General features: G+C 37.2%; 1 protein-coding gene across 1 annotated transcript in view; it reads right to left on the bottom strand.

Moving 5' to 3' along the window:
* The window catches only part of Zc3h6 (zinc finger CCCH-type containing 6), a 53,675-nt gene that overhangs the window by 15,211 nt on the left and 25,607 nt on the right, over positions 1-12,857 (bottom strand). Inside the window, exons 5-7 of the mRNA XM_070013285.1 lie at positions 9,827-9,960; positions 3,351-3,467; positions 1,993-2,104 (exon numbers count right to left, since the gene is read on the bottom strand). Of these exons, the coding sequence (XP_069869386.1) occupies positions 1,993-2,104; positions 3,351-3,467; positions 9,827-9,960 (363 nt within the window). The remainder of the gene's footprint in view (positions 1-1,992; positions 2,105-3,350; positions 3,468-9,826; positions 9,961-12,857) is intronic.

Below are 12,857 nucleotides of genomic sequence, written 5' to 3'. Positions count from 1 at the left end.
CAATTAGCCACCAAAAAGCTAAAAGTGGAACTGGAAGTGGTAGAGCACAAGTCTTAAGCAAAGAAGCTCAGGGACAGCACTCAGGCCCTGAGTTCAAGCCCCAGGGACCCCCACCCCCACAGTGTTACTTCTTCATAGGTTATGTAAATTATACACATTTATCTTTTTCCCAGTTTTTTTTTTTTTTGGGGGGGGGGTCCGGTCATTGGGCCTGAACTCTGGGCCTGAGCACTGTCCCTCAGCTATCAGCTCAAGGCTAGCACTCTACCATTTGAGCAACAGCGCCACTTCCAGCCTTTTTCTTTTTGCTTATGTGGTGCTGAGGAATCAAACCCAGGGCCTCAGGCATGCAAGGCAAGCACTCTACCACTGAGCCACCTTCCCAGCCCCTTTTTCCCAGTTTTTATCTTTTATTAACTTAAGATACTTTTGGTATGAAAATTTTTAATTATTTGTGCAGTCATATTTTCAATGTTTTTTCTTACTGCCTCTGGATTTTGAGTCGTGGAAAGAAAAGCTTTCCATGATCTTGGGTCATAAAGGAACTGATGGGCATTTGTGTGTTTCCACTTTAACACTGATTTTTATAATAAGAGTTTTTCATTTTCCATTTTATTTACTTTGCTTTTTTACTTTTTCCTTTTTTCTTTTTGCTGGTCGTGGGGCTTGAATTCTGGACCTAGATGCTGTCCCTGAGCAATTCAGCTCAAGGCAAACACTCTACCACTTGAGCCACAGCCCCACTGCTGGTTTTTCTGATTGTTTTTTCTTGGAGAAAAGAGTCTCATGGATTTTCCTGCCCAGGCTGGCTTTGAACCTTGATCCTAGATCTCAGCTTCCTGAGTAGCTAGGATTATAGCCGTGAACCACCAGAGCCTGGCCTTACATTATTTTTTAACTTAACAAGATTTTAAAATCTATCTAAAAAAATATGATATTCTACTGAGTTATCAGTGGGCAACATAGCAAAACAACACAAACATAAAGACAAAGAAATGTAGGAAAGCCCTAGAAAAAAGCAGACACAAGTAAAACAATCAGTCTATTAAAAAAATCCATGGGGAAAGCTCTAAAAGTTAAAATCCATGGGAAAAGCTCTATTAGTAAGCAAACAGTTGGATATTTGTGGAAGTAGCATGGAAAGATGGATAATATATTTTTCTTTAAAAAGGAACCACTATGCTCTATTTGGATAGAGTGAAACTACAATTTAAATGTATATACTTCTAAAAAGTGGCAATTTGGTAAGATTTACTTTTCAATTTTCAATAATGATAACTTATTATTTATGAACCTGAGTAAAATAATTAAGTCATAAGAAATATTTTTCCAACTATTCCTTCAGGAAGTACAGTCTCTTAAAATATGTTAAGCTGATTACATTAAATGAAAAGTTCCTTGATGTTATACAGATTTTTCCAAAAAGATAGCTCAGTTTACTAAAGAATGAAAGTTAGTTTGCTCACTCTTTTGAAGGTAAAAGTCTGACTAGACTGGGTTTAAATTATGTTATTTCAAATTTAAAACCAGGCTAAAATTTCTAGGTTATATTTATGATTTTAAAAATTCAATGATGCTTTAAAACCTCAGTATTCAGGTTAAGCACACCTTTAAAAAATTACAAAGAACAGTTTTTTTAGCTGTGAGTTATGGAGGATAGGAAGTCCAAAAGTTCTAGCATGTACCCATCATCTGATGGCTTTGCTCCTTCACAAAATGATGGAGGGTATCACGTGAGAATAAAGAGCAAGCATGCTAGCGCACATCTTCCCTTTTTAAGAGAGATACTATCACAGCAGACCCACCTTAATGATCTCATGTGCACCTGTCTCCTGAAAGCCATCTTCCAAAGATTATTAAGTTATAAATGTGGAGGTAAAGTTTCCATGACATGAACTTTGGAAAGGAACACATTCAAACTATAGTACTTCAGTAACAAAAGTAGAAATCTCCTTACTTGTAGAGTTAGCACCCATTTTTAATAAAGGATATTATGCATGTAAATACAGTTCTCGCCTTTGGTACAATATCCCTGTAAATAAAATCTGCAGATCTCTTTTCTCTTCTCCAACTCTGCATCATGATCAAATTTACATTGATCTCCCTGTAGAAAGAAAGAAGCCGGGAAGGAGGGGGGAGGGAGGAGGAAAAAAAGGGAGGGAAGGAGGCAGGCAGGAAAAAAGAAAGGAAGGAAGGGAAAGAGAGAAGGAGAGAAATGGAAGGAAAGTAAGGAGGAAAAAGTAAAGAAAGGTAATGAAAGAAGAGAAAAATTAAATAATTGAATTATATTTTCTCTCTATGATGCTTCACAGTGAATTGTAGTCCTTACCTTTAGACTTTAAATAATTTGCCAATAATAACACAAATAACTGTAGAACTGCTGAAGCAGATGTGGCTACATGCAGTGAGGCTGCAGAATGAGTAAAGCTTCAAAGGATCCTCCCCATATCCCATCAGCATTCATCACGTCAGCTAGACTACCACTGTCGGAGGCATCAACCCACATAACCCCAGCTGAGCTTCTGTGTGCTGTGAGGGTGAATGCTGGCATGCATTCCTCTGGGAACGAAGGGGGATTCCCCTTCCTCCATGTGGGGCAACGGTCTTGTACCTGGTGCCAGACTTAGTGATGGTTTGCGGGAAATGTCATTCGTGCTTCTCCTAGTTAACTTCGTAGAACAATGGCTCAAGACCCCCTTTGTGTACTCACTTGTGCATTATCTACTTTTACAACCTTGATTACTGGAACTACTCCATGTTTGTTGACAAGGATTAGCTTTTCCTACTTACTGACTTAAACTAATTGTCTGTGCTCCCGTAAACTGTTTAAGATTAACGCTCTGCCCCCAGACTGAAGATTTACTTCTCCTGCTTGTGTGCTGTATATGAGCATGTGATTTTCAATAAACTTTGTCTATACCTGCAGGGTGTAGTCCCTTCCTGCCTAAGCCAGACATGCGCTCCCAGATCCTGCTGTGGAAACAGCAACGTATCACAGCAACTTTTTAAGTTCTTGTTGCCATGTATAAAATAGGGATAATAACAGTAACTACTTAGTAGGGTAGTTGCAATGATTATATCACTGTATGTTAGCTCTACTGTAAACATTGTTTGACACACAGTATTTACCACAAATGTTAACATATTTGCTAAATAAAATCTGATTTTTGCAAATTGTTATTGTTCTGTAATATAATTAAACAAGCCTTAATGTTCAGGGATTTCATACAAAGTACATTTTAAATAGTTTTGTTACACCTACATGAGAAATGAAAAAATTAAGTACCATCCCAAAAGAAAATTTAAAGATTATTTTGGAAGTTTGAGTGATTATCCCCTTATATATTTACCTTAATACATCTTCCTTCTAGGAAGTATTTGCAGATTTGTTTTCCTTTGTGTTCCACTGTGTGCTGGCTAATAAATTCCTGAGTCATAACCTTCCATTTTTTCCCTGGTTTACTATACTGCAAGAAAAAAAATTCAATTTAATTTAACATGAAAATTAGCAGATACTAAAACATACAGTTAAATCTGAAAAGCAGTAAAAATTGACAACTAAGATCAATCAATATTGAACATTCTAATACTCTAGATTTAAGTGGAGAGAAAGATACACTTCTCCTTAATCTTGTTTATTGCCATGAGCAAATACAAAAGAGTATTTATTTTTGCAGTACTGGAATTTGAACTCAGTGCTTCACACTTACTAGGTTAGCATTCTACCATTTGAACAAAGATATAGCTCTGTTTTCTTTTTCTTTTCTTTTCTTTGTTTTTTTTTTTTGGTGGATGGTTGTGGGTCTTGAACTCAGGGCCTAGGCGTTGTCCCTGCGCTCTTCAGCTCAAGGCAAGCGCTCTACCACTTGAGCCACAGCGCCACTTCCAGCCCTGTTTTTTGTTGAGATAGTATCTCACTTCCAAATCAGTAGTGGGCTTGAACCTGGGTATACCAACAAAATACAGCTTCAATTTGCCACAGCCTTTTTGTTTGTTTTGTTACTGGGGTTTTAGAAGTCAAGGCCTAGTGCTTGCTAGACTGGTACAAGACCACTCAGGCAGGCTTCTGGCCAGTTCATCACTAGTTGTCAAGATAAAATCTTGCTTCCTGTTCAGATTCATACCTGGGCTCCTATCTACCTATTTTAAACTTTCTGCTGTTGCTGGGACCATAGATGCCTACCAATTCTCCAGCTTCCTTTGGTGGAGAAGTCTTACAAACATTTCTGCCTATGCTGGCCTGGAATGGCAAGCCTCCCTACCTCCCTTTCATAGGTTTGTGAATGCCACTGCCCTCAGCTATAGATTGAGAAGGAGTTTCATGAATTTTTCTGACAGGGCTGGCCTCAAACACTGATCTCGTGATATCAGCCTCTCAAGTAGCTAGGATTACAAGACTCAGCACCACTGGTGCTGCCAAGCTTTTATTTCTTGCTATTTTAAACACCATATATAAAACCATATATAAACTATATATAAAACACTCTATAGGGGCTGGGTATGTGGCTTAGTGGTAGAGAGTTTGCCTAGCAAAATATCCATGTTGTTTGACATAAAACTTTTACTATGCAGAATTATTCTGAAGAAATTCTCAGAGAAGTACACAAAGATTTACACACAGCAATAATTACTATAGTTACATAGTAAGACAAACAAAACTAGAAATACTCTACAAATAGGAGGCTGATCAAATACATTATGATACATTAAGGTAGTGGAATATTATACAGTCATAATAAATTCATGTGACAGGTGCCTATGATATAAGAAAATGCTTAGATTGCTTTATGAAATAAACTACTGATCCAAATTTTAAAATAATAAAGGCAAAGAAAAAAACTAAATTAATACATCTCCACATTTTAGCATGTCTTTGGATGATGAGATTAAAGATTTTGTTGATAGTTATTTGTGGTCAGTCGTTGAGGCTTGATCTCAGAGCATGGTTGCTGTCCCTCAGCTCTTTTGCTCAAGGCTAATACTCTACCACTTTGAGCAACAGCTCCACTTCCAGTTTTCTAGTGGTTAAATGGATACAAGAATCTCACTGATGGGCTGGGAAGGTGGCTCAATGGTAGAGTGCTTGCCTTGCATGCATGAGGCCCTGAGTTCTATTCTTCAGCACCACATAAACAGAAAAGGCCGGAAGTCATGCTGTGGCTCAAGTGGTATAGCACTAGCCTTGAGCTGAAGAGCACAGGGAGAGTGCCCAGGCCCAGAGTTCAAGCCCCACAACCAACCAAAAAAAAGAAAAGAAAAGAAAAGAATCTCACTTTTTTCTGCCTGGACTGGCTTTGAATTGCTATCCTCAAATCTCGACCTCCTGAGTAGATAGGATTAAATGTGTAAGCCATGTGTAAACACCAACCAAGCATTTTGTATTCTCTTAAAGGGAAAAAATGTTTAATAGAAAATGTATATTACTATTAGCTCCTAAATCTGAAAAATTAAAAAGAAATACATTAAGAAAAGAAGTTCCAAGTCCTATTTGTTTTCTGTAATTTTCTTCATAGCTCTATTCACCTCTGCTACTAATATGAGGAAAGAGAAACTAAGACACTGAGCTATGCAAAATGTAATGAGTTATATTATAAACTTTATTATAAACTTTATCAAGAGGTATTATGCAGCACTATGCCTTGCACATTGCTCTCAATAACTATTCTTCTGCTGTGACTGATTTTGTATTACTTTGTAAGATGGAGCACAAAGTACAATCTACTGAAAACAGAAAACTGCCTCAGAGGTAACACTTTAGGCAATAGATGGCAGACTAAAATTTTATCCTTAACACTCACAACTATAAGAATTATTAAAAAAAAAAAAAGGTACAAAAATACAGACTAGATAAATGTAGCCAGCACTGGTAGCTCACACTTATAATCCTACCTAGTAAAGAGGCTAAGATCTGAGAATCACAGTTTGAAGCCAGCCTAGGCAGGAGACCATGAGACTCTTATCTCCAATTACCTATTCATATAAACCCAGAAGTGGGGACTGTGGGTCAAGTAGTAGAGTTCTAGCCTTGAGCAAAAAGAAGCTCAGGGACAGAGCTCAGGTCCTAAATTCAAGCCCCAGGACTGACAAAAATTGAGATGAACATATAAATTTTTTTTTCAAAAATGTAAGTACATCCATCCTGCCCAGGAATTCACAATCAGATTACTTATACTCTGGCAGAATCATTTAATATATTATAGAGCTGCATAATTTTGATTCACAAGTGTTGTTATTATTATGTATGGGTTCATTTAAACTCACATAGTCCTCTGTGCCAAAACTTGTGATTGTAAAAAAGTAAGTAGCCATGAAGAATGCATCATGTGCCAAACACCAGTGGCTTCTGTAAGCTACTCAGGAGATTGAGAACTGAGGATTGAGGTTCAAAACCAGCCTGGGCAGAAAATTTGTGAGACTCTTAGCTCCAATTAACCAAAGGAAAAAAAAAAGCTGGAAGTGAAGGTGTGGCTGAAGTGGTAGAATACCAGCTGTGAGTGGAAAAAGCCAAATGAGAGCATGAGGCCCTTAGTTCAAGCCCCAGAACTGAAAACAAGAGTGCATTATACAAGAAAAGAAAAAGAAGAGTACATTATACAAAGCTGATGAGTCAACAGAAAAAACATAATTCTGAAATTTTAACATAAAAAGTAGGCATCACACTCACATACACAAAATCCTCTAAAAATAAACTAATGTGTATTTCACTAATAACTTACTTTTTGTCTTGTATACTTCCTAAAATGTCTTATTTTAATAGAAGACTGAGATTATTTTGTTTTGAAGGCTAGTATAGCTTAAACAAGTAGAAGTTATTTTACTGTTCATAACTATAGTAATCTTGACCATAATATAATAAAAGTAACTTTAAAGAATCTAAAGCAACTTTACAAACAAAGCTGACCTTTTAAGTTTGAGCTTAAAGAGAAACTACAAGTGTTCTCTTACTCTAAAGAACTTTTGTAATGTAAGAGCTAGAAACATGGGGATAATCTAGTCTATCACCCTCCTGGACAAATATAAGAAATAATGACTGGAGAAATTAGTGATTTGTCTGTTACATGAAAATTACCAGAGTTAGGAAAGAACTTAGGAATTGTGCCTTCCAATTATAATAGTATATTATAAAATAGTATTATTACTATTACTAATAAAAATGCAATAGAAAAGACAGAAAAGGGGAAAAATGGGAGGAAAATTAGGCTACCTAACTGATCATTTTAAAATGTATTTACTTAGAAAACATGCTAGGCACAAGACTGTAAAATGTTAAAATATATATAAAGAGAATGTATTCACAGAAAATTTAATAGCTGCCATAAACACTAAAAAATGTACATTATATGGCCATCAGAATAAGTAAGTTTTTAAAATCTGACAAATTTGCTTGGCTTCCCAAGAAAATTAGTGTAGTTCTGAAAGTATCCCTGAATTTACCTGGTCTTCTGGGAATCTCACAGTCCCTGAAAGGATTAGGATGGAAAGAAATCTATTTTTGTGACTTTTAATGTGGCCTGTATGTTCTCTCTACACAGATCATTCCTGAACATGAACTACTTTCATGGACTCTGGTATTCTCCTGGTTATTTCTGGAGTCATAAAAAATGTCTCTCATTACAGTTAACAAACTGATAAAGTTGATAATGTATTTTAATCATTCTTTTTCTATTATATGATAAAAACTATTTTTTAAATTATAGCCTATATCTATAGACATTTAAATGTCAGTGCTTGAAGGAGTCCTTAAGAGTTAATACCATACTCTCATTTTACAGATGGAAGTCAAGATTGTAAGTAGTAATCTCCTTACTTTCTTGGATGCTACTTTTTCTCTTTTTAAAGTATTATATATGGAGCTGGCTTATTTAGAAAGTATTCATATTAGTTTGGGTTAGGGAAAGCAGTATATTCTAGAAGAAAAGCAACCAGAAATATGAGCAGATAGAAATTAATAATCATCTAGGGTCTAAAATAATAACTACAACCATGCTAAAGCTGTTGTCCTGTGGAAAAGGGGTAGATCAGTAAATGTTAAAAAGTTGGAAGCGGGCTGGGGAGGTGGCTCAGTGGTAGAGCGCTTGCCTTGCATGCATGAGGCCCTGGGGCCAATTCCTCAGCACCACATAAGCAGAAAAAGCTGGAAGTGGCACTGTTGCTCAAGTGATAGATCGCTAGATCTGAAGAGCTGAGGGACAGCGCCCAGGCCCAGAGTTCAGGCCCACGACTGGACCCCCCCCCCCCAAAAAAAAAAAAGTTGGAAGCAGGAGTTTGTGGTCAAGTATATTTTGAAAATGATGGATTTGACAAAGTAAGTTTTTCCATGCCTAACATAACCTTTAATACATGGATGTTGACTAACCTCATAATGTTATTCCTAATCTCAGAGCCTTTAATACATTAATGTTGATTGAGAAGCCCCAAAAGCAGAGCAGCTAGTACTAGGTTTCACAAATTTATCTGGGCCAGAGTTTTTTTCAGATCACAGCTGCTAACATCTTCTTCAATATGGAGTACATATTACATCTCTGCCCATTATCACTAAACTTAACCATAAGAAAAGCAACCATATTCAAATTAATTAGTTTACTCAAGGTTGCAGCTTCAAATAACCACCCTTGCTTCTGTCAATTCAGGTAAAGATTACTAGAACAGTGATAAAATACAGGAATTAGATCATATGAATCCAGAGAGTTGCTACAAGGTTGAAATGTAAATGTTCAATTTCAATTCCACATATACTACAACATGGTAGGTATATATATTTTTCCAAGCAATTATTTTCCTTCTTCTTCTCTTTTAATGCTTTCCGTTCTAATCAATACATTAATTTACCACTGCCTCCCTTCTTGACTCTACTACAAAACTGAGCTATTACAATCCCGTTGCCTTTTGCATCAGTGGAGGATGACTTCCTTTTTTTTGGTGGTCCTGGGGCTTGAGCCACTGTCCCTGAGGTTCTTTTGCTGCACACAGAGAAGATGGCTTTTAGAAAAGCATAGTGGAGAACTAATAGATATTTTTGTCCTTAAAATAAAATACCATTTTTTAAGCTGAGAACTGGTGGCTCATGTCCATAATTCTAGCTATTCAGGAGGCTGAGATCTGAGGACCATGGTCTATGAAACTCTTACCTACAATAAACTACCAAAAAGCTGGAAGCAGAATTATGGTCCCAAGTGGCTCACATACAGCCCTGGCAGGAAAGTCTGTGAAACTGCAATAAACTACCAGAAAGCTGGAAATAAAGCTGTGGTTCTAGGTGGTAGAGTGTTAGCCTTGTTCAAAAAAGTTCAAGGACAGTGCCCAGGTTCTGAGTTCAAGCCCCAGGACTGCACAAAGTAAATAAGGCTGGGCAGCAGTGGCTCATGTCTGTAATCCTAGCTACTCAGGAGGCTAAGATCTGAGGAACACAGTTCAAATACAGCTTAGAAAGTAAAGTCCATGAGACTTTTATTTCCCATTAACCACCAAAAAGCCAGAAGTAGAGCGCTAGCCTTTGGAAAGAATGCTCAAGGAGAGTCCTCATGCTCTAAGTTCAAGCTCCAGGACTGACAGGATGGATGGATAGATGAATGGATGGATAGATAGACAGACAGACAGACAAACAACTTTATTTCTAGGTCACCTAAATTTATACCTCATTAACATCATGATTAACATCATGATTCACTGAAACAAATTATTCTTTTGTAGTTTATATTCATTTGATCTGAACTAGAAAATTTTCATTTACTAGGAAAGTGGCATTGAAAACACACCGTTTTCTTTGCAACCTAATGGTTTAAAAGATGCAAAAGTCCTCTTTTCCTTATATAAAAGTTCTCAGTACCTCTTGAAATTCATCCATTCCTGAGAAGGCATTCGGCCCTTTATTGACTCTTCCCCCACGGTCTTTTCGTTTGATTTTCTTCTGCAAACCACGGCCCCGACCAATATTAAAACTTTTAACCCTCTGTTCGGTACCTAAAAAAGAAAAAAATATAATTAAAGTATTACAGAAAGCAACAATAACTATCCATCTGTTATTTTGCAATGAATAGTATATTTGTAATAGTCTATAAAATCTATCCTTCATTTTGTCCTATTTATTTTTAAAAATTAACTGAATCTACAAATTACTTCATGGGTATTGCTTTCCCTTATAATAAGTGATTTTCTCACAAGGGATACTGGAAACATAGGAGGCGAGGAGCAAGTACACACAGGCACAGAAGGCAAAACTTTTTATTTTCTTTTAAATTTCCGTAAGGATAATGTTAATCACACCTTTTTTTAAAAATTAAGCATTATATTCCTAGGAAGACATTCACAAATACTGATGGTTAATTTATTATAGAAAACAAGATTTCAGGCTGGGAAGGTGGCTCAGTGGTAGAGCACTTGCCTTGCATGCCTGAGGCCCTGGGTTCGATTCCTCAGCACCACATAAGCAAAAAGAAAAAAAAAAGCCGGAAGTGGCGCTGTGACTCAAGTGGTAGAGCACTAGCCTTGAGCTGAAGAGCTGAGGGACAGCGCCCAGGCCCAGAGTTCAGGCCCCACAACCGGACCCAAAAAATAAATTAAAAAAAAAAATTAAAAAAAAAAAAAAACAAGATTTCTACTGATATATATTTTGTCAGTATGGGGCTTGAACTCAAGGTGTGGGCATTGTCCCTGAGCTCTTTTGCACAAGGCTAGCCCTCTACCACTTTGAGACACAGCATCACTTCCAGTTTTCTGGTGGTTAATTGGAGATAAGAGTCACAGGGACTTTCCTACTCTGACTGGTTTTGAACTTGATCCTCAGATCTCAGCCTCCTGAGTAGCTAGGATTACAGGTGTGAACCACCTGTGCCTGGCTACTATTGATAATTTTGAATAGATACATATACATATATCTACAAGTAAAATTACAGTCTTTTTGCTTTTGAAAAATTTGGTATTTCTAAGTATTTTCCAAGTACTTATGAAACTGATCCCAGGACTCAAGAGGCTGAAACAGGAGGACTGCAAGCTTGAAGATAACCTGAATTATATTGTGAGTTTGGGGCCAGCCTGGGCTATATAACAAGACCCTGTCTCAAAAAAAAATCTACAAAGATGAGTGAGTATATAGCACAATGGTAGAATGCTTGCCTATCATGCATGAGACTCTGGATTGGATCCTCAGCACTTAAAAATTGAAGAAAAAATAATCTAAAAAAATATTCAATTTAAAAATTATATTAGGGTGGTAAGTTACAATACAAATGAATTCCTCATTTTACCAAAGTCACACTGAACTGATAAGCTCATTAATAACCTTAAAACCTACAAAATGACCAACAAATGCACATACATACACACACACACGCATATATAAATTTCACTTCACCAAAATAAGTCGAAGACACTAAAAAAGATAACATTTGGCAGAGATTTACAGAGAATTTTGTGTTTTTATATACTGAGGAGGGAATGCAATAATAAACAGGACAACATATTTTTGGGTATCTACTTTGTGTATGGATCAACAACTTTCAGGTGATGTCTATGTCTTTTGAATTTCAAATATATATATATATATAAACATATACATATATATAAATTTTTATTGACAGTGCCGAGCTTTGAACTCAGGATCTTACAGTTGCTAGGCAGAGCACTTGAGCAATATCTCCATCCTGTACAGGCTTTATTTATTTTTCAGGCAGAGTATTATACCTCTAGACTCAAAATATGATCTTACCTATCATTTCCTACATAGCTAGGATGAGAGCCTCATGCCATTAGGCCCAGTATACTGACTGAGATAGAATTTCAGTAACTTTCCCCAAGCTGGTCCTGAACCACAATTCTCCCAAACTTGAGTAGCTAAGATTATAGGTATGAGCCAACTCTACCTAGTTTTTCTTGTTTCTTTAATTAAAAAGGGGGCTTGAAATCATGGCCCAAGAGCCACACTTCCAGTCATAATTTACTCCTAAGAAAAAATGATTGATATAATGTTTTCTGAGATAAATATAAATATGGTTATTACAGGATAAACCACAGAATTAAGATTGGTGCAACTTAAATCCCAACTAATTACTGTCCTACCAAAAAAACTAACATTTTGTTATGAAAAGGTATTCTTTTTTAAGTAAGTTTTTTATTGTGAAAATACTGTACAAAGGGGTTAACAGTTACATGAGCAAGGTAATGAGTACATTTTTTTTTTTTGGGGGGGGGGTCCGGTCCTGGGGCCTGAACTCTGGGCCTGGGCGCTGTCCCTCAGCTCTTCAGCTCAAGGCTAGCGCTCTACCTCTTGAGCCACAGCACCACTTCCGGCTTTTTTCTTTTTGCTTATGTGGTGCTGAGGAATCGAACCCAGGGCCTCATGCATGCAAGGCAAGCGCTCTACCACTGAGCCACCTTCCCAGCCCCATAAGTACATTTTTTTATGAAGCATTGTTATCTCCTCCTTTGTTTTTTCCCTACCATCCCTTCCCTCCCACCTCCTCAACTACACTCTCCCCTGTCCCCGCCATGCCTAAATTGTAAAGTTCGTTTTTCTGTTTTTGTTTTTTTTGGGGGGAGGTCCGGTTGTGGGGCCTGAACTCTGGGCCTGGGTGCTGTCCCTCAGCTCTTCAGCTCAAGGCTAGCATTCTACCACTTGAGCCACAGTGCCACTTCCGGCTTTTTTTTTTTTTTGCTTATGTGGTGCTGAGGAATCGAACCCAGGGCCTCATGCATTGCAAGGCAAGCACTCTACCACTGAGCCACCTTCCCAGCCCCGTAAAGTTCGTTTTTCAACATAGCATCTTGTACATCTTGTTGCAATGGGTCAACCTGTATCCCTATTTAAACAATTTGTTTTTTCCCTTCTCCTCCCCAAATTATACCAACATTGAATATGTGAA

This window comes from Dipodomys merriami, unplaced genomic scaffold (genome assembly GCF_024711535.1).
Source record: "Dipodomys merriami isolate MVZ:Mamm:240054 unplaced genomic scaffold, mDipMer1.0.p SCAF_90, whole genome shotgun sequence".
NCBI lineage: Eukaryota > Metazoa > Chordata > Mammalia > Rodentia > Heteromyidae > Dipodomys > Dipodomys merriami.
The sequence above is the reverse complement of the archived record's forward strand: the minus strand, read 5'-3'. Positions and strand labels throughout refer to the sequence as shown.